The sequence below is a fragment of the Myotis nattereri genome, assembly GCF_964212035.1.
Source record: "Myotis nattereri genome assembly, chromosome: 2".
NCBI lineage: Eukaryota > Metazoa > Chordata > Mammalia > Chiroptera > Vespertilionidae > Myotis > Myotis nattereri.
The window spans coordinates 17,360,641-17,382,848 of NC_138076.1; the positions used below are offsets into that span (position 1 = coordinate 17,360,641).

The following is a 22,208-nucleotide window of genomic DNA, read 5'->3' on the forward strand; positions in this document are numbered from 1 at the left end:
GTCTTCCATAATAGGCAGCAAATGAGACAGCAAGTGAGAGTGTGTAGGATGGGGACCATGTTCTCTTTGCGATCTAACATGGACATGATATCCATCACTTTTGCCATTCTCTATTTATTAAAAGCAAATCATTAGGTCCAGCTCATACTAGGCAGGGGACTACACGACGGCTAGAATATCAGCAGGTAAGGATCATTGGGGGCCATTATAAAGGCTGCTTACCATAACAAGGTCTTGTAGCTATATCCTTGCTTTGAACTTCCTGAAGGCCGTATTTCCTTGATGTCACCTTGGATTTGACCTTTGCCATTAGGTTTCTGTGACACAGGACCTCCCTTTTAGGTATGCAATTATGTTTCAGTCATCTATTGCTGTGTAACAAAAACACCCTGAGAGCTTAGTGTTTTTACACAACAGCACTCACTTTTTTTTGCTAACAATTTTACAACTTGGGCCAGACTCAGTGAAGACAGCTCATCCCGCCTTCATGTGGAGTCAGCTGAGCAGCTAAACTAGGGCTGGATTACCCACTTCCAAGATAACTCACTGACAAGCTGGCAATTGGTACCGGCTGTCCGCCGAGAGCTCAGCTGGGCCTGTAATTCCCTTCCACGTGGGCCTCTCCACATGGCTGCGTGGGCTTCCACAAATAATTGGAGGGAAGTGATTGAATCTCAGAACTATTTAGGAGGTAAAAAGATCAGGAGGATGTTGCACAACAATGTGAATATGCTTCATCCTACTGTACACTTAAAAATGGTTAAGATGGTAATACTGTGTTGTGTGTTTTTGCCATAATTAAAAGGTAATAAATAAATCAGGGAACGGTGGTGACAGCCTGGAGGTGGGTGAGAGTGTGGTGAGGGAGAAAGAAACAATGTCAAGGATGACAAAACCCAATTAAAACACAGACTCTGGCCTCAAAAAACTTTTTTTGGTCCAGCAGAGGATGCAGAAGAATTCATCACAACACATGTGGTAGACACTGTAGCTTTCTGCTGTAGTGCTAACAAAGATACAAAGCCCATGCCTCAAAATAGACCTTTATGCCTGCGATTCCCAGAGAGAAGCATTTAAGACATAATTATAGGTTTAGATTTCTTAAAGCATGCCTCAAAATGAACACTGCCAGAGAAGCAGAGATGAGTAATAAAAACTACAGGTGCATACAATCTTTCCCTACCAATCCAGCATGGAACCTGGTAGGCCAGATGCAATGCGGTAGGGTGGTGGGCAGGACAGAAAGCAGATGTTTCTTGGTCATTAGCCCTTTTTTTTCTAGGATATAAAGTCCCTTTGTTGTCTTATGACTTGGTGCGTCTGGAAACTATTGCTACTGCGGAGATCTCACTTTTGGAATTCTCTTTCTTTGAAGTAGTAAACAGGTAATAAAGATCATTTATATCCTAAAGGAATGTACATGCCCCTTCTTCCCGCAACACCATCACCTCCCACACAGCCAAACTCTTTCCCCACACTCACGAGGTTTCATAAATAGCCAAATTTACAGATTTTTGAGTTTTGCTGGCAACACGATTCTATTGTTCTTTTGATAAGCCTAAAACCATCTTAATAGAAAGGACAAAAAAAGGAGCCCTCCTTTTACTGGCATCGTACTCCCAACCCACACACTTTTCTGAAAACACTCTGAATTTCACTCTCACCGTTGACTCAATATTCTAGGTCTCCCTGCTTTGTTGTGAACTGCCTGAAGCGTCAGCTGACTGGCTGAGTGGTGCGGTTTTATCTTTCCCTTTCTTGAAATCTCATCAGTTGTCCCATTCTGCACAAGCTCTCTATCTGGGGTCTCCCCTCTGCAAAATAACGAATAAAGATCACTACCATGAATGAATCTTCCCAGTGCCCTCACGGCAGCTCTCCATGCTCAGACGCTGCCACGAATTCAGACCCTCCTGCCCCTTCAGACCCTCCTGCCCCGTCAGGGAAGAAGCTAATGTCATTCAAGTCTGAAAATCAAAACTGATAAGACGACGTGTTATTCATTAAAAAATAATTATTGAGAGCCTACTATGGGTTAGGCACTGCATAGGTATTGGGAACACAACAATGAGCAAGCCAAACAAGGATCGCCGCATGAAACTTACTTTTTTTTTTTAATCCCAGAGATTTTTGACTTTTAACAATGGACAAAGTGCTGGCTTGGCTTAAAGACAAAAGCATCAGGTTCTCCGTTTGGAATGAAGCCACATTTCCCCTGAGTGGGGGTAGGGGAGGTTCTCCCAGCATCCTGGAATCACACACCTTCTACATACTTATATAGTCTGACTGGAACCATCAGTGACTAGATCAACTGTCATTTTTCTTGGGCCTTTGCCAGGCTGCAGCAACACAATGCCTTTCTGTGAAGGGTATTCAGTAAAAGGCAAGAAAGGGCAAGGAGGGTAATGCGCTGGCATTGCCGGTCAGCACAGGAGCCCAAGACCACCACTCAGCCATTGCTCGGGAACACAGTGCCCCCTCGTGGCTCCTCACATACCAGAGGGAGGAACTGGAAGTGGGACGTCCAAGTTTCCAGATTAACGGCCTCCTCCGAACTTCTATTGCTATTTGAAGACCCTGGGTTCATTTTTATCCAGGACACACCTTTCTTTTCCCAGAGAGAGAAATGACATCATGACAGCCATTAAACCTCCGCATCAAAATCTTCAGACTCCCCTCACCACCAAGAAAAACACAAGTATCACTACTGGTTTTCTCTTCACTATGCTCTTAAAGCAGGTATTTTCTTTGCTTTCCGCAATTTAAACCAGGATGTGCGATTATGTTGCCGTGGAGTTGTTTGGGGTATCTTGTCGCCACAACACCGCTTTGAACTCCCCAACACGGAAGCCTTATCTTCAATTCCCACCGCTGCCCTCTCCCCTGCCCAGCGGCGCTCAAACCAGTTCCTAAAGACTGTCCGCTGGGGTGGGGGTGGGGTGGGGAGATAAACGGGGAAGTAAGCAAATAAATAATTAGCAATGGTGATTGTTGTGCTAAAGGAACGGCATGCTGGGAGGGGGAATTCCTGGGGGTGGGAAGTGAGCCAGAACCTACTGCTGTGCGGAGTTTTCAATGTGTGTGTTTGTAGCAGTCACGTTTGAAAAGCTTAAATGATACAGTCCTGGAAAAGCTCTCTATGGCCCAGGAATAAATGGAACAATGTTAATAACAATGTTAACTTCCCTGTATTGTAAACTTAAACTGGGTAAGAATGCGTGCTGGGTGCTATCGCTCTATCTACCAAACCACGATCGACTCTAACTGCAAACTGCTGGGAGGTACACAGAACGACACCCACTTCGCAGGTGAGGAAAGGAAACGAAGCGGTCCCCCCGAGGCTGGTGCGCCAACAAGCCTCGTGCTCCGACCGCCCGGAAGGCCAGCCCTTTCTCTCAGGGGCTGCGACCCTCTCTCTGAAGGTCTGTACTGGCCTCCAGTTGGGCTTGCAGGGAACACATATTTGTCCAGTGTCTACTGCCTACCAGGTCGCGCATTTTAAAAGCCGTGAGACGAAAAGATAAACAGGTTACGGTCTCATCGTCCAGGGGGGAGCTCTCAAAAGAGTGAGAACGCCAGCCAGGTAAACAGATAAATCCCTGAACAGTCCGGGGCGGGCAGCGAGGCGGGTCTGCACAGGGGCCCGGGGAGCCCAGCGGAGAGCCACGGCGGCGGCGGGTTCGCGGGACCCGGCGTGGGAGGCGGCAGGGAGCTGCGCCTCCAAACGCCCACGCGGGCGGCCCCCGGATATCACTCGCGTTCTCGCATCCTGTCATTTCCAGCTGCCGGCTAGGAAGGGGAGGAATGGGTCTAATCCGGTCCTGGAAAGGAGGGGTAGGCTTCGGGGCAGGGGGTGCAGATCCCCTGTGAGAAGCCCGCAAACAAAAGTCGCACATCACACTTGGAGGGGGTCGCACGGACAGGGCCTGGCTCTCCGGAGCCCCGCACCCAACTCACGCGCCCCGCCCCGCCAGTTCACCCACTCGGGGCCCCGCACGGCCGTCGGGGCGCCCCGAAGCAGGCGAACCCTGAGGCTACCCTGAGGACTGACCATCCCTCCCCTTCAGCGGCCCTCACCCTCCGACCAACCGGGGAGCCGGGGACTGGGGGTCGGCCGCGTCCCACACAGCCCGTAGCGGCGTAGCCCCTCCCCAGCCCCTCCTCTGGCGGGGGGCTTCGCCGTCCGCGTCCCGTCCCTCCCGGCGACAACCAACTGCCCTGTCCGGGGAGGGCGGAGGCAGGAGGAGGAGCGGGAGGGGAGGGGGGAGGAGGGAGGGGAGGGAGGAAGGCGAGAGAAAGGGCGCTGCTTCGCTCCCGGACTTCCCAGAGCCTGCTTGGAGCGCGCACTCAGCGGCTCTCGGGTCCCCGCGTCCCAGCGTCCCAGCCGCGGCCCGCTCCCGCTCCTCCTCCTCCTCCTCCTCCTCCTCCTCCTCCTCCTCCTCCCTGGGCGCCCCTTGCCCCCGCCTTTCAGTAGCTGCTAGGCTCGGGCTGCGGCCCCCCCAGCCCCTACTCGGCCACCTCCCCAACTCTCTGGGGTCCCTCCTGGAACGCGCGTCCTCGCCCCATCCTTTCTTCCTTCCTTCCCCCGCGCCCGCCCTCGCTCTCCAGGTCTCCCGCCCGGTCCCGGTGGCCTCGGTCCCCGCTCGGTCAGCCGGCGCCTCGCCCTGCCCGGAGCCTCCCGCGCACTTCCTGAGGCGCCCGCCGCCGCGCCGCTCCCGGGAGCCCGAGCCGCCGCTGCCCGGCACAGCCCGCCGCGCCCGGGGAAGGGAAGAGTGGGCGAGCGCCCCGCGCCCAGCCCCGCGCCCAGCCCTGCCCGGCGAGGGAGCACCGGGAAGATGAACAACGGCGTCAAAGCCGAGAAGGAGAACACCGCGAGCGAGGCCACCCTTCAGGAGGAAGAGGTACGGAGGGGCTCGGGGCGCCGGCCGCGCGCGGGCTTCCTCCCCGGTGCGGGAGCGGCCCCGGACCGTGGCCCCGGGAGGGTGTATCCGCGAAGAGTGTGTTGTTGTGGGTGCGTGCCTCCCATTGCGTAACTTTTCGGACTTTTCGGAGACTTTTCGGAAGCATAATGCTCAGCTTTGTTTCCCCGAGATTTTTAAAAGCGGAATCGAAAACTGACTCCGGAGTGACCTCAGGTCCCGGGGACGCGGCGGGTCAGGACCCAGCCCTGCGTGCGGCGCGGGGAGCGGCGGGGTGTGCGGCGGCGGGGGGGTGCGTGTGTGTGCGGTTTAAGGAAGAACTCGGGGAAAGTTCGTCTTCAGAGATACCTCCTGCGCCCTGCCCCCTCCCCTCCCTCTCGGCGCTGAAAGTTCTGGGTGAAATATCTTTCCAGCGGAGGCACTTTGGATTAATAGATAACTCCTGAGCCGCATTCTTCTCTGATGAGTCAAAGACCCCGAACCTGGGTTGATTAGGTTTTTGTAAATTTAGGGCGACGCGGCGCCGAGGAGTAGGGGGGAGGGGGGCAAAAAAGCGTAAAAAGTTAGAATTCACCAAGTGCTCATCGAAGCTATTTTAAATAGGACTTTGACTTCTGAGCCTGAATTTCTTGTGGTGGGTCGCTAATAACGATGAAAAGGTTGCGGCTGCGCAGCGCTCCTTTGATAGAAAGAAAATTCAGTAAGGGTGGGAGGGGACTCCGGAACACACATTTCAGAATAGTGTCAACATACTTGTGGTATCGTATGTGATGCTCTGTTCCTGCAGGTACAGTATCTGGGGTCCAAGAAGCAATCCGTTTCGCCCTACTTGAGTTCTTAAACATTCTAAAAAGAGCTTTAGAGTGCCTGTAGAATGATGCAAGCAAGTATGCATCTAGATAGGACCTATAAAGCATTCTGACAGGTATTCATCCTAACAGATAAGGTTGACAGAAAGGTAAACTGAAGCTAAACTTGTAAAGCCTTTAGGGTGTTAAGATTACTAGTACTGAGATCCTGTGTGTAATCTAAAATTCTGATAGTGAAGGCAAGCTTTCTGGAGGGTTTAATAAATGCCTATAAGCCATCAGCACATTGTCCACTTGTAACATGGGGCATATTTAAATGGGGAAGATAGAGGAGAGACCTATAAGAGTATGCAAAATTAGCACCAGATTTGAATCTTAACACAATTGTATGGTAGTGTGACCTAAGTGAATTGCTGCAAGCCAAAACTTGCCTTCTCACTGGAGGAAATTGCCTATTTGATTATAAACTGTTAATTTGAAAAGTGTTGTTTACATTCTTGTGTTTAACTATAAGTGAAGGAATAGTATAGACATTTTCTTTTTCAAAGAGGTGAAGGTTCACATTTCAAGTCCCACTTTTCCTTGAACCTTACTGGTTGCTTTGCTATTTACTTTCCCTACCTTTGAAGTAAAATTTAAGAAACATGAAAAGTATGCCATTTTTTAGAATTGCTACATTTAACTAATTCACCTAACACATCACTGTAATACTTGTTTTAGAAACCTTTCTATTTCAATTGGGTTGGCAGTCTGTTTACTTCTAAGGGTGGGACTATATTGTATGAAACCATCTTTCTGTGTGTTCACCCAATTGAGAAAACCGGTAAATGGAAAAATGTTAAATGAGGCAAACCAAATTTTTTTTTTTTTTTTGCTTTTGGTGTAGGTAGCAAAAGAGGTTTGTGTATTCCCAATCATAACCTACTTAACTTGACAAAGTTAAATAGAGAAAAGTCACATTTTTCTCCTTGACCTTTCTCAGTCTAACGGCTGACAGTACTTGAGGTGTTGTACCTGTGAGGTTGTGTCCAATTAGAATCACAGGCGATCACAGTACAGTCACTGCCTTTTCCCTGTCCTGTTGCCTTGACTGTTCCCTTTCAGGTGGGAATGGCATGTGACTCAAGAAGTGTCCGTAGTCTTAGCAAGGTATTGGTTATTTTTAAAATAAGAGGACAGGTAGGAAGATTTCAGAACCCAGGTTGAACAAGAGGTGAAGAGAGAGGGTTTATAATGTTAAAATTTCAGGAAAAGTAAGTAAGTTGGCCTGAATGATCCAGGTAATTTTTCCCTAATTCCTTGGTTTGGGTTTATGTTTTGATTTGGAAAAACTCCTAACCTCTTTTGTCTAACCCTGAAAGCCACAAGTAAAATAAATATGGTTTTTAGTGAGTCCCATTAATGTGCTCAGCATTATACAAAACCACCACCCTGGATCCTTTTCCCGCCCACCCAGCGATCAGCAATTTGTCCTCAAACCATTTAAAAGTCTTAGCTGAGGACTCCAGTAAACAGCACACACAAACAAAATGTATATACACATAATGGCAAGAGTGGAAAAAATGTGTCTTGTTGTAGTTTCTGGTGGTGATTGAATTGATGGGGAAAAGAGTATAATCATCAAGAGAAAATAGTTTATTTCATAGATCATCAGGGTAATTTACTCTCTCTGAGCCACATTATAGAATCCAAGTAATTTTTTCCCCTATTTTTAAAATAATTTTCTTTTATCTTCCTGGACATTTTATCCCAGCTTCTAAAGCTTACAATGAAGTAACTGATACAAAAACACTTATTTGATTACAACTGTATAGATTGAGCAGTCTAGGATTTAGGAGAATTTTCTGCAGCTCTTTAAGTTTGGAAGTTTTTTAGAACTTGGGCAGGACATAGACTTCTGCTTTGGATAATATTTAAGACTTTGAGGAAAAAGTAATTTTAAGATTTGGCTAGCCAACTGTGTAAGAGATAACACATCTGGCTTTCTGACTACTAGTATGCTATACATGTGCATTGCTATGCAAATTGTTCCTATCAAGGAAAACCGGCTGTCAAAATCTTTCTGGGACCTGAGAGTTAGAAGGCTTATGTAGAGGGTATTAGATTATTTCTTACATCATTATGCAATTAACAAAATGATTCCTAGAATTTGCCTCTAATTTTGGACTAGGCAGTCTTCTCTGAAACACCTTTGGTAGTTTACACTTGATCAGACTTTATTAACATATAAGTAATGATTAAACTTATCAGTTGTTTAAAATTTGAGCTCTTTTAAAATCAAGTAGTAGGTAGAAATAATGTCTTTGGTCATTGACTTTTCAAAATAGGAATTTCTTTTTGGGAAATAAGCTAACTATATAATTTGGTTTATTTTTACTTTCATTTTCTCTGTGTCATTGGGTACTTTTTAGGCTGATTACAGATTATTTCTTAAAGTGTTTTATTATGTTGAGGTGCTGGTGTTAGAGTAATTTCTCCCTAAATTGCATTGATGGAATTTTCTTGTACTTAAATCTAAAAAAGCAAAGAACTTGGCAGTGTTGGAATGTTCATCAAAAAGATGTTTGGCAGATGTTGGGCAGAAATCACGTAAAGTCAGTTTTTCAGAAATTAATACAAATCTTTACCTCACATTCCTTCTTTTAAAGTGGTTAGTAATTTTGCCAAAATATCAGGGTCATGAAGAACATTGTTTCTTGTAATGGGCACAGAGAAAGGGTACCATGTCAATTTGGTGTGGCAACTTCAGGTTTTCATTGAGTGTTAAGATTCACCTATATGATGACGGGAAAAGTACAGGACGGTTTCATACAATTTAACCAAGCCAGGAGTTTCTGTTACTCCAACTCAGATCTAATACAGTAAACTTATACTCAGTCATAGGATAGATCTGGCGACAAGAGTGTTGGATGAAAATGTGGTGACTTCACAGTAAAATGATGCAGCAAGACCACTGCCAACATGGCACGCACCTCTGTTACTTTCCCAATAACAGAAGTTATTGGTGGTTCTTCCCTGGTAAACCCTTACGTTCATGTGCAGGCTTCATTGTTTCCAGTGGCGTTTGTTTATTGGATAGATGGTTTGGCTAGGACAAAAGGGATCAATGATGGGATGGGGAAGAAAAAAATGTTTTGGGGACTTAAACCAACAGAAATGTATTTCCTCCCAGTTCTGGAGGTCAGAAATCTTAGCAGCAATGTGTCCGCATTGCCGCCCTCCCTTCTGAAGGCTACCTGGGAGAATCTGATTTTGTCTCTTCCTGCTTCTGACTACATTTTAATGGAGGGGATAATCCTCAATGTTATAACATTAAGTGAAAAGAAAAGATTTTTAATGTCTGTACCACATGATATTTAAAAAACACATATGTAAAATCAAATACTAATAAAAATGATCAGATAGGTGGATTATAGATCATTTTTATTTACTTTGATGTTTTTCTGTGCTTTCTGGATTTTCTAAAATGAACATGTGAACAAAAACAACATTTTTTGCTTTGTAGATGTCATTACATTTCTTTGCCGTATCTGTAGGTGTCACGAAACCATTGGGCTGGTTACATTCTGTTTTGTTCACAAGCGTGGCTGCAGGAATCCGTCCTCTTTTGTTCTCCTAGACTTTCTTCATGTTTCTCACTTACTCCTTTATCCTGGCTCATTTTCGTAGTGTTGAGCAGCTCTTTGTTCTAATCTGTTTTCTCAATCCATCCCTACACCCTATTGCAGTGCAGTGTCCTCTGACCCCTCAGCCTCAGCTCCTTCAGCGCTGCTCTGTTCTCCACGCAGTAAGATCCTAACTTGACAGAACTGCCTTAACGTACTCTGCAAACCACTGGCTTCACCCACTGTTTCCCTCTTGATTTCGCCTGAATTGCTTTCAAGTTTCAGCCTTCATTTTTGCAGGATCCTATCACCCAATCCCAAAGAGATGCTTTTCCTCAGAATTCCAGTTATCTCTTTAGCTTTCTGTTATCTCGTTTAGCTCCTGAGTCATTACCTTCTTCTCTGTAGTTTTTTTTTTTTTAAGATCAATGACATCTTATCACAGTATTCCCAACACTCATCACCTACCCATGGGTAGTACCCTAGCACCAGCGAAGTACCACACAAAGTTGCAAGCTGCACACACACACACACTCTCTCTCTCTCTCACACACACTCACTCACATACTCACATACACACTTCTTTTTGTTTTTTAATATATTTTATTGATTTTTTTTTATAGAGAGGAAGGGAGAGGGATAGAGAGCCAGAAACATCGATGAGAGAGAAACATCGATCAGCTGCCTCCTGCACACTCCCCACTGGGGATGTGCCTGCAACCAAGGTACATGCCCTTGACCAGAATCGAACCTGGGACCCTTCAGTACGCAGGCCGAGGCTCTATCCACTGACCCAAACCGGTTAGGGCTACACACTTCTTTATACATGCACAATTTATAAAATAGCCTTATCGGTAGGAGTGGTGATGATGACCTTGCATAGGTAAGCGGTTAAAAAGCAGCCACTGTTTATGATTGAGATCCCTTGCCCACAGGGGATTTAGAGGTCATGGATGGATCAGCTGGGAAATTCACCTCCTCCACCTGCCATGAGTAGCCTCCATTTGAGTTCACAGGTGAGCATGCCTGGTCCATCCAGCAGCCCCTGCCCATGTGGGCCGCTCATTCCGAGGTGCATTTGGGTTTTTAGAATTTGTGGAACTCTCTTTGATCTTTGGACATGGGCTTCTCCAAGCGTTGGCGGAAGAGCACAGGGCTCCCTGAGTTCCCAAACAAGCCTGCCCTGTGTGACAGCCACTTTGGAATGTTTGTGTTCAGTTTCACTTGGCACCTTAGTGTCTGCCTGGGGATAGGAGAAAGGGAATGCAGATGTTCCTCTTGAACAGTGCTTGCTTTGGTCAAAGAAAAAACTTAGGAAGGAATGAGGGGAATGAACCTTAATAATAGCTGTAGCAAAAGTGTCTGCATGGCTCAGGGGGCTTGAGGCCAGGCAGGACGGACCGGATATTTAAATTGATGCTATGTCAGTATCAGAATACCATCCCTGATGGGGATGAGTTTATTTGATGGCTGGGGCTAACTTGGGTATGACTCTTTAATGTGTATTGGAAGACTGTTTTAAACAATCTCAGTGTATTGTGTGTGTTTGGGGTGGGGAGTGCTTGACTGCATATAAAACCAATACACATCTTTGAGTTTCTCAGAATAAAGTTGCCCAGTTTGTCATGTTTACTGAGAGCAGATACAAGAAAATACTAGAATATTTGACCCTATGAAATTTTCAGAACTCTTTTTATCCATTCACCCACGAAATGGTTGTTAAATTTTGAATATTTACTATGTGTCAAGCAATGGCAAGCAGTTGATGTGTATTGACATTGTCTCATCCTCACAAGTTGATCTGGGTACCGCCATGATGATGAACCTCATTTTATAGGGAGCCACTGAGAGGCTGAGTAGCGGGGGCCTTGGTGTGCAGATTCTGGGGGTGCCAAGGCCTCTGAGAGGTAATCCTCCCAGTTTAGGGGTGGTTGCCCTGTGTAAACAGACAGGTGTAATAAAGCACCATGCTACAGCAGAACGCAGTCCACGCTGCAAGGAGGAGAGGCTGAGGGAGCTGTGTCAAGGAGAGCTTTGACAAGAGGTGACAGTTGAGATTCAGTCAGATGAGGAAAGGGTTGAGACAGTGGGAGAAAGATTGGCCTATATATGAAAATACAGGGGCTTTTCAAAAAGGACCCTTTTTGGAAGACAGCAAGCAAGGCCTGGCGGGAGAGAAAGGGAGAGTCTGGGGCGGCTTCAGAGGGGAGATGATGGAGGAGCTGGACTTTCGTTCCCGGGAGTCAGACTTTATCTTCTGATGGGATCTGGGCTGCTATGGAGTGGAGACCTGGCATTCTGGAACGTTCCAGTGGGAAAGGGGATGCAGCAGGTTTTGGAGTGGCCACTGAACCATAGACACGGAGGTGTTCAGGGCCCTCAACAACTGTCAGATTCACGGAAGAGACCACGAGCTGCATCTGGGAAGCCTCTTGGGTTTCCCCAGTGGGCGACCAGTGGCTGTATTTGTAGAAATAGAAAATAGGGAGGCTGAGAGGGGAACAAAAGGAGGCAAGTCGGTGCCGAAGATGTTGGTTTGGAGATGCAGAGGTCTGATTTTGAAAAGCGATTTTCAGAAGAGTTCAAGAACTGGTAACTGAACCGGTGGGCAATGTGAGTGCACGTGCCCAGAAAAACGGAGATGCCAGGACTGTTTTCTAGGCAGCCCGTGTGGGTAGGCAACAAAAGAGAAATAAATTTTTACTTAAATCTTTATCTGTGCAAAAAAGTGGTTGGGGAGAGGGGGAGAACTTGGGGAAAATTAGAGCAAAAATGTTAAAGCACTCTGTAATGTAGGAATATAAAAATGTATCACATATAGTCTGCCTAATTATCACACCTAGTAGTGTTTGGTATACTGAGTATACTGAAACCATTTGAAAGCCTGAAGAGGGAGGAGCTTAGAAAAATCTAGGTATCTATAGTATTTCAAATACACTTTTTTTTTTTTTTTTGCGTTCATCCACAGTTAGTGGAAATTGTTCTCCTCTAAAATTTTTAGTTAACTCCCAGGCTTTCACACTCCCTCCCTGCCCCCCCCCCCCCCCCCCCACACACACACACCCTGTGCCTAGAAGGGAAGGTCAAGCTACCGTAACATTTGTAGGTGGGCTTGGAAAGTACAGGTGGACGGGCGGCTTGGAGAGTCTTGAGTGTTTTTTCTAAGAAAAAAAATTTCCCCGTGTTGCTTTGTTCTTTTTTGACTTTATTTGGGGGAGGAGGAGGTGAAATAGCAAAATGAGCCTTTGGCCAGAGACCTACGTCGTCTATTCTGTGGGTCACATTTTCAATGTGCTGCCTTTTCTGCTCTCGGCTAAGGGTCTGCTGGTGGAGAAAGAAAAAAGAGGGCCTGGGAATGGAAGACAACAGCCTGCCTGCATTTGTGTTTCTCACAGGTTTTAACTCCACTGTAACCATTATGATGCATATTATGTAGAATAGTGGAGAAAAAGGAAATAGCAGTAATAAATGCCAATCACACCAGGAAGATGAGCTCGAAATTCCGGGCTGTGATACAGCATTGTTATACAAATGTAAATGCTGAGGGCCATAACCGTAGTCGCCTTGCTCAGTCCTCCCAGCCCCTTGGATTTGAGGAAGGTGCGAGAAATCTGGGTGTCTCAAAATTGGGGTGCATCTCACCAACTCTTGAAAACAAGTGGGAGGCCAGTTTCTACTTTGAATTAACCTTTATTTCTCATGAATTGATTTTTAAATGACGTTCCTTGGCTCTTCCTGAATTATGTCACCAGGTAGGTATGCTGGCAGGTGGCCAACGTTATTCTAAGAGAAATCTCAAAGATTAAAAAACAGTGTTTTTCCCGGAACCCCCAGGATCCAGTTTTGTGAAAATCCCTCCTATGCCCACCTAGAGGATGGATGGTCGGGGCCTCAAGAGAAAAGGTCCCACATAGAAAGTGCTATCTTATTACAGAAGTACCAGAATTTCCTTTGTGCTCGCAGGGGAAGTGCTGCAACAGTGTAATTACTTTCCCCAGCATGTGTGATTTACAGGACTTAAAATGTGTGAGTTTCCAAAGAGGCATCTGTTTTTCAATACAGTGTCCCTCTAAGCCGGCAGGAAGTGTTTTGGGGTTGGGGGGAGGGACGGTCGGACGGACTCTCTCTCTCTCTCTCTCTCTCTCTCTCTCTCTCTCTCTCTCTCTCTCACTCTCTGCCGTCCTGTGCCTGCCCAGGGATGCTGGGTGACCGAGGACTGAAAACATTGCTAATTGCTTCTCCCCAGGGCCTTGCTAATCAGTAGAAAGAACACAGCCGCCGGAGTCCCGTCAGCCACTGCTATGCCAAATCGTTGTGCTCTGATTCTGTCTTCTCCCCTCTCTATTTTTCGAAACCCAAGTCCTCCTTTTCCAGGATCTTGAAACATTTTCCCATTAAGGAGCAAAAGATTTGTTAGAGCCAACTAACGCCGAGACCATTTTTGTTGCTCAGATTTCCTTTTCAGTCCCATTTAATGTGTAAGAAAGTTAGTGGAAGGGAGAGTTGAAGATCAGGTACGTATCCAAAATACAATCAGACTTGTAAAAGCATTTGTGGATTTTTTTTTTTTTTTTTTTTTTTTTGCACATTCATCCAGGAAGCATTTACTGAAGAGCGTCTACTCTGTTGTAAACGTTGCACATTAAAAAGCCACATGAAGGGTTATCACCCCATGTTTAGGGATAACAAAACCGAGGCTCTGAGATATTAAGTGACTTGTCTACGGTCTTACAGCTGGTGGGTAGGAGCTTAGAATTTCTCCAGTGGTGCATGTGACCGGGCCCTGCTGGTCTCTGACCTCATCTCCCTGGAATCACGGGCTCCTTCATTACGCTTCCTTCGGCTGCTTGGGCCTTGTTTAGGTCCCTCCAACTTGCCAGACTTGTTCCTGCCTCCGGGCCTTTGTGCTGGCTGTCCCACCCTACACCCAGATGTTTACAGGGCGGCCTCTTCCTTGTCATGCATTCGCATCTCAGTTCAGATGTCACCCAGAGAGACCTTTGACCTCCACGTTTAAAGTGGCCCCACTTTCCAAACCACTATTACATCCCTCTTTCATGTTCCGGATAGTACTTCTTAGTCACGGACATTACCTGTGTACTTATTTGTCTGGCACTCCTGGAATGTGACTCCATGGCCCTTTAACCCCCAGAACCTGAAACTACTCGATAATTATTTTTTTTAAATAACTAGAATACAAACCAACCTGCCAAAGTCAGGCCTGTACAATACACCACAGCATCATAAACCTTTTCCAGCAGTTTTTAGATTAAATTTTAATTAATGCCACCTTCAAGGTGATCATTTCTGGATCCCCATCTCCACTTAATTACACCAGGAAGTATAATTATCACAGCTTTTAGGCCAGAAATTTGGGAGGGTAAGTAATAGATCCCTTGTGGAAGAAGGAAGCCGCTTAGGGGTTATGCACAGTTTTTCACACATCAAGGAATCTTCTTTCCCTTCGCCCAGTTAGGATGGAGACCTGGTACACAATTTCATGGAGCCAGGAGTGCACTGTGGGCCTGGAATGGGGTGATGAGTAAAAGTAGGCAAGGTGACTTTGATTCCTGTTTTGCAGATGTGACTGCTGGGTTTAATGTTAGTAACCCAGGTGGAATTGATTTGGAGCTAGACCTAGCACTCTCTGTCCTATGATTTAGTCTAGCCTCAAGCTCAGCGTGTTTTCTCTCCCTCCGTTTGCCTACAAAGTAAAAAGGCACGTAGCTCAGGATAATGTAGGCTGTAGCTGGACAAATCCAGCCCTCAAGCACCTGTATGGGTAGCCAGGAGGGAGCGTCGAATCTGGGTTTTGTGAACTTTTATGGAGGCACCTCACAGCCACAGTTCACACCCACTGGGCCGGCCCACAGACTCACGAGCCATTGGTATTCGTTGTTGTAAAGCAGAACGGATGACATTTCAGGATGAAAGAAATTAAGTCTCTATCCCTTTGGTCATCGGACTGCCTGTTAGTGGAGCACACTGATGCCCTCTTGGAAACGCAGGCCATTGGATGAGCCTCATTTGTGCCATTCATGTGACCTTGAGCGAACTTTTTAAGCCTCACGGTCATCCATTGTCTGAGAGTGTTAGACCCAATGGTACATAAATCCTTACATTAGTCCGTTCTTGACCATCAGTACTCTTCATCCGTTTTTTAAATTTTTTTCTTATGATTCTCCTTTTCTCAGGGACTCAGGACAAGTCATTTCAGCTGCTTTATCTTTGACAAGGCAGTGAAGCCGCTGTTTCCTGAACTAAAATGTAGGGATTGGACAGACAAGGCCTGCTGTGCGTGAAAAGAACTGTAACTTCACTCCCTTTGCCCACTTATTCCACTTTCCGTTCCCCGAGGTGATTCTGAGCACGGCCGGCCAGCACCCACCTGGGCTGGAGGGGATAGGCTGTTTGGAGGAGAATGGTGTGAAGGCTGAACTTTGTTGTTGTTTTTTACTAAGTCAGTGCCTCTCCTTGAGAAATGGGTAGGAGTTTCTGGGTGTGTACTAATGGCCGGAAATGACCGTCGCTAAACAAAGGGATTCTTTTAAGTCCCATCCTGCATCGTTGTGTTTTGAGGAGGATTATGCAGAGAACCAGAGCTTGGAGATTAATCTCTGCTTTAGCCATTCTGATGGGGGAGGAGATGGAGAAGATTCCTTCCCTGCCTCTTCTCCCAAGGGCCCAAGTGCCCGGCGGTACCAACCGTGAGCACCAGGAAGTTCTTCAGGAGGTGTTAGCCCCAAGAAGGCAAGAAGGAGCCAGGTTGGGCAGAATTATACCCACTGTGACATTTAGCTTTAACCTTGGCTTTCAGCCTTCTCTTGAAAAACCCATCACCAGCAAAATACAGAAATATGGAATGGAGGACGGAGATGATTTTGTAGTATCTGTTTCTCCATAAGTAAAAAATGGGGCGTTGTGATTTGCTAATAAATACCTATAAATAAGTCAAAGATTTGAAAAACTGTGTTAACTACTGTCTTTATCTTTCTAAATCTCAACAGACAACCTGGATAGTAGGAGTGATTTCTGCCTCCTCCTTCTCTCCTAACTATGGGGGAGGGGAAGTTTAATCATGTGGGATAGCTGGCCCAGATGAACTATGAACTTCCAGGCCTCGCCCCAATTTAGGGATAACGTCCTTCCTGTCTTCACTTGGAAGTGACTGGTCTCTATATCCGTCTTTGTACAGCAGGATCCTGAGTTTATATTGCTAGGGAAGTAGTTGTCTTATCAAAATTACTTTGCCTTTACAAATTCTTGCTGACTTGCCCCAAAGAACTACTCTTCTGGGCACACCCTTCCTCCCCCCGCCTCCCACCCCCCTTCCAGGAATATAAATCTTCCCACTAATAATTAGAAATACACATTTTGTTGAAAACGGTTTTGTGGTTTACCTACGTTTTCAGAACACTTGAAAAGACAGACATCTTCTCAAAGAAAACAGATGACTGATTACACCACTATTTTTAGGCTTTACATTGTAACTACAATTTTAGAAAGGCCTGCTGATGTATCTGGTGGATAATGTGTGTTGGGGGTAAAGAAGTCGGTTTGCTTACTTCACAGCACCAGCTACTCAACAGAGGAAGATTAAGGCGGATGTCCAGATCCCAGCATGTGCATTAAATGTCCTGGAAGGCTGCACTTTATGCCTTATTGTTTAAAAGAGATGTGATCACTGATAATTTCAAGGTGTCCAGGGAAAAATTATTCTCATTGAAAATTCCAGTGTCTGACGTGTTGGTAGATTTTCTCATTTTCATGCCACATAAATTTTTGAGAAAGGTTACTGTTGTCGTGTTATTAATTTACAGATATTGAAATTGACATTGATTTAGATTTGTTTGGAGGCTTATATATAGTGTACATTTGGCATATGTTTTTCATTTAGGGTATTAGTTGTTTCCCAGTTATTATCTATGTAACACCACTTGTATTTTTTTTTTTTTTTTTTTTTTTTTTTTTTTTTTCAATATATTCCACTGATCCTCCACAGAGAGGAAGGGAGAGAGACAGAGAGAGTTAGAAACATCGATGAGAGAGAAACATCGACCAGCCGCCCCCCGCACATCTCCCACTGGGGACGTGCCCGCAACCCAGGCACATGCCCCTGACCGGAATCGAACCCGGGACCCCCCAGTCCGCAGGCCGACGCTCCACCCACTGAGCCAAACCGGTCCCGGCATCCACTTGTATTTTTATACAGAAAATAAGATACGAGTGATAAGCTCAACATGAAGCTGCTTAGAACTGTGCAAAACATGGCACTAAAATGCTTTGCATTGATGACCATTTCTGCCTCAGCCTCAGCCTTCCAAACATTCCCAATTGTCATGTTTTCTGTAGGTTCGCTTGTGGTTTTGATGGGTTTAGGGATGGAGTGTGTCGGGTTTTATTGGGTGGAAGAGCAGCTTTTGCCTGTAGCTCTCTTCACATTCGTGCAACTACTGGTAAACCTTGAATCCCAGTGAAAATGTCGTGATCAGAAATGTTTGTCCCTTCTCTCCGTGTTCTTGGATCAAAGGGAAGCATCTTGCCCTTTGCAAGACCCGCATCTGTTGCCGTTTGGTCATAGTGCACCCAACCTACTGACTGCCCTATCTTCAAAACAAAAAACAAGACAGTGGGGAGGGAGCAAAGCCTCAAAAGTGCTTGTGGGGCTTGGCCTATTATGAGTTTCTGGTTTTGGCAAATATACTTGGAGAAGTTTTAACCATTAACTGTCTCTTCCTCTCCCTTTCAAAATACCCCAAAGGCCTTTCATCCACTTAAAAATGGCTCTTATTTCCATTGTTGTAAATCATGGGTCATGATTACACAGAGAAATCCTCCTGGTGTGAGCTCATCCTCAAGTTAACTACAAAGGGCTGTTTTTCCTTATTCACTGAGGAGGTCAGTCCAGGCATAACTTGGGTGCCGCTCAGTGCAGGAGACCCGGACATAGAAATCCAGCTGTTTGTTTGTTTTTTAAATATATTTTATTGACTTTTTACAGAGAGGAAGGGAGAGAGATAGAGAATTAGAAACATCGATGAGAGAGAAACATCGATCAGCTGCCTCCTGCACATCTCCTACTGGGGATGTGCCCGCAACCCAGGTACATGCCCTTGACCGGAATCGAACCTGGGACCTTTCAGTCCGCAGGCCGACGCTCTATCCACTGAGCCAAACCGGTTTCGGCAAATCCAGCTGTTTGATCTGGTTCCCCCCACTCACTCCAGTGCTCTCCAAAATCTCTCCACAAACCTAATGAGCCTTATGTTTTCCAAATTGAATGTGCAGTCATGTTGCGTGGGAAGCCTGCCACAAATGCCTCACCTTCCCCCTACCCCTAATGGATGAATTTGCAGTCATATGAATTAGGAAACTTCTCATGTAGAGATGGGATAGAGAACTGTTGTGAGGTCCTGAGGTGGCTTCCCTTTACCTGGCGCTCTGGGATAGTCACACAGTGTTTGCTGGTGGTTGTCACTGGGCATTGCCCGCTCCTGTAGCGGGGGCTGCAGCATAGACTCCGCGTGCAGCAGAGATGAGCTCTTGGGAGATTTTTGCATATTTTATATCCTGTTTTGCACTTAATTCTGTGGGTCATTTCTCCCAGAGTTCCTCAGAGGAAGGGTAGTAATGTGTTCTATTTTAGAGATTAAAAGAAAATAAACCCATTGGATTTTTAATTTATTTGTTTTTTAGGATTGAGACTACCAAGATTCCCAAGCCATCTGTTTACCTAATTGGATCACATCGTGCCCAAGTTTCTTTTCACTTGTGTTTTTTTTGTTTTGTTTTCCAAAACAAAATCTTTTTTTTTTTCCTTTTTGGCAAATAAGTCCACCTATATTAATTATCCTCCCCCTCGTCCCCTCTCCCCCCCAGAAAATAGAGGTAAACAAAAAATATACAATCGACAATTCCTTTCTTCTCAGCTAGAGTTAGCACTGGTGTGTATCTAATTTTTAAAGTCCTTTTCTCTGTGTACACACACACAAACACCCCCCCCCCACCCCCCTTTAACAAAGACAAGCTCGTACTAGGATGTTTACATTTGACTTTTCTTTCGGTTGACCATGTTATGAACATCTTTGGGTGACAGTGGAGATTACTGGTTGTGTTGCTTGTTTTCAGCTTTGTGATATAAACAGTGCCTGTACATCCTTCTAGCTAAATCCGTGTGTGCACCGTAGTGATTTCCTCAGCTTAAACTTTTAGAAGTGGAATTTCTGGGTCAAAGGGCGTACATTCTTTCTTAAGGCAGAAGCTGTTTATTGCCACATCTTCTGTAGAGGCGCTGTACTAACTTAACTCCCACCAGCAGTTTCAGCAGGCCCGTTTTCCTAGATCCCCTGACACTGCAGTTTAAAAAATATTTCAAGGGTTGCTCTTCGCTGTGGAGTTGTTCCCATTTGTATGCTATCTGTGGTTCAGAATTAATATCCCAGTCTGATCTGGACAACATCTGGATCTTACATGTTGACTTTTTAAAAATCCCATTTGAAGACATTGACCAATGTCTCAGGTACTGCTTGCTGTAGGTACCAGATGTTTAGCGAGTAATTTCTGGAGATGTCATTCCTGAGTTTATGAAACATGAAAGTGTTGATTTTGTGATCTTGTACATTAAGTCCTTGATAGATATTGCTGGCTATAAATGTCACGACTGGCGATGACCAGTACCTTGGGTGTTCTGTGTGCGTGTACAACATGTCATCGAAGGCAGTTCCAGCGTTTGTCAGGGGAGATAACAACACGAACTGTGTTGTCAGATTCAGTCCCATTTCACAGATGTTACATTGTGGGAACGTGTCAGAACTGCTGGGTATGTCTCTTTGCCTCTCCACTTTTCCGGTCACTGGTTGGTTTGCACTTGAGATGAGGGTAGAGACACTCTTAGACACATGGGTCAGTTTGACATAAGTTTTGGTGGACAGCTAGCCAGTTACATCCATGGAAGGAACTTTTATGGATACAGTTTAAACAAAAGGTGTGGACCCTGCAGTGCAATACCAGTGAAAATGTTCCTTCTCCTCCCCAGTAAATGGAGGAAGAGGGCTGGAGCTCCATTCTAGGAGCTGCCAAAAGTATTCTTGCGTCTGAACAGCAGACCATTGGGGCGTTCTCATCCTCCCCCAAGGGGCGTTTTCACTGTGGATGCCCACAACATACCAAGATCCAAAGACTGTCTGAGGAGTGGAGCTAAGGTCTCCCCATGTGGGCAGGGCAATCACCATTAACCCCAGCCCTCAAGGCCTCCTTAATTGTTAACAGAACATTCCTGCAGAGCACACACCCTCCACAAAGCCTACACACATGTTCTGAGAGTGTGACTCTAGGAAGTGAGCAGATGTAATTGAAAACTCAGTCTTGACTCATCCTGACTGTTGCATATGAGTGGAATTTGCATCTCATTTAGTGTTTAACAAGGTAAATTTCCACTGAGGTCGTGAAATAATATGGGATTTATATGCACACTAGTGGCCTGGTGCACAAATTTGTGCAAATTGAAAGGAAATTAATTAGAAGAAATATTTTAATATTGCTATTCACCCTTTATAATAGAAGTGGCAACGAAATTCACAATTGACAATGACAGATCGAAAAACATGTGTGCGATTGGCATCAGCAAGAGCTTTATGTGTATCGCGCATGCATGAGTCAACTTAGCCTTTTATATATATAGAATAAACTTGCTTAATTAGACTTGCCTTTTGATTTAGCTAAACTTTTTCCAGCCCAATGAAGCACCCCAACTTCTCTTTCAGGTAATTTTTAGCAACACAGCAGTAAATATCAACACAAAGCAGATTATTACTATAGATGGATCACTCAGGGAGAACAAAGGTGAAATATTTAACTGTAATATTTGACTATATTCTGTGCAGTGAGAAAACCTTAAGTCATTTTCAAGGTCCACCATTTCTTACTTTTCAGTCGGGTCAAGTTCCTAAGCTTTCTAAATGTCCGTTTTCCGGCTAATGAAAAGAAAATAGGATTCCACTGAGTCTCCTACCCAGGACTTATGTGAGGATCAAATGAGATGAGGCACAGGAAAATGCTTCACAGACATTTGGTTAAAGTGTAAAATGTTTCCATCTGGCTATGAAGCAAATTGTGTTCCTGTGCTGAAGAAACTCTAAGGAGGCTAGTCGCTAGGGAGAGGAAGCTGGGCGTTGCTATGTGACATCACTACCGTTTCTGGGCTGGGCTGGGCTGGGCTGGGAGCCGCATTTTGTGCCATGGGGTCTCAGCAGCATCGGCTGCGATTTGGTGGGGTGTTGCTCCAGGGTGGTGGCGGGGCCTGTGTTCCTGTGGGCGCCAGGTCTGTGGTGCTGTTTCTCTGTAAATGGCCAGTGCACATCACGGCAACTCCTGCGATGAGCGTCTGCCCCCTGATGATCAGTGCGCGTCATAGCTACTGGTCGGACGGTCGGACACTTAACATATGAGCCTTTTACATATAGAGATAGCTCTTTTCTCAAAGGAACTGGAAGCTCTTTTGCAAATAAAATGAAAACATGCCTTCTTTTCTTTAGTCTTAGATTCCAGTTGAGAGATGGTCAAGGAGTGGGTGAAGAGAACATTGAATAGTGGGGAAGAGGTAGATGCCCCTGGCGTACAGTCATTGGTCCTTATTGAAGGTGAGCTGTGAGCCAGCTGTTGTCTTGGCCATTCAGCGGGGATGTGGAAGTGTGTACAGAGAAGCAGTTTTCCTGCCTCGTTGGAAGGACCCAGTCAACACAGAAAACAGTGGGGAAGCGATCTGAGTTCCTGTGTAAATGGACAGTGTTGTGTACTATAGACAGGGCTTAGACATCCACAGAGGGAGATCATTGTGGATGAGAGTGAACAGGCTCTTTGGAAGAAAGAGATGGGCC

At 45.6% G+C, this 22,208-nt stretch overlaps 1 protein-coding gene across 2 annotated transcripts in view; it reads left to right on the forward strand.

Annotated features, from left to right (window-relative positions):
• The first annotated feature begins 4,267 nt into the window (after nucleotides 1–4,267).
• RBPMS (RNA binding protein, mRNA processing factor) overlaps nucleotides 4,268–22,208 on the forward strand; it is a 179,917-nt gene continuing 161,976 nt past the window's right edge. Inside the window, exon 1 of one of the 2 annotated variants that reach the window (XM_081083046.1) lies at nucleotides 4,268–4,901. In XM_081083046.1, coding sequence (XP_080939172.1) covers nucleotides 4,836–4,901 — 66 coding nt within the window. In that variant the 5' untranslated portion in view covers nucleotides 4,268–4,835. The remainder of the gene's footprint in view (nucleotides 4,902–22,208) is intronic. The other variant, XR_013995515.1, reaches the window with a different exon arrangement.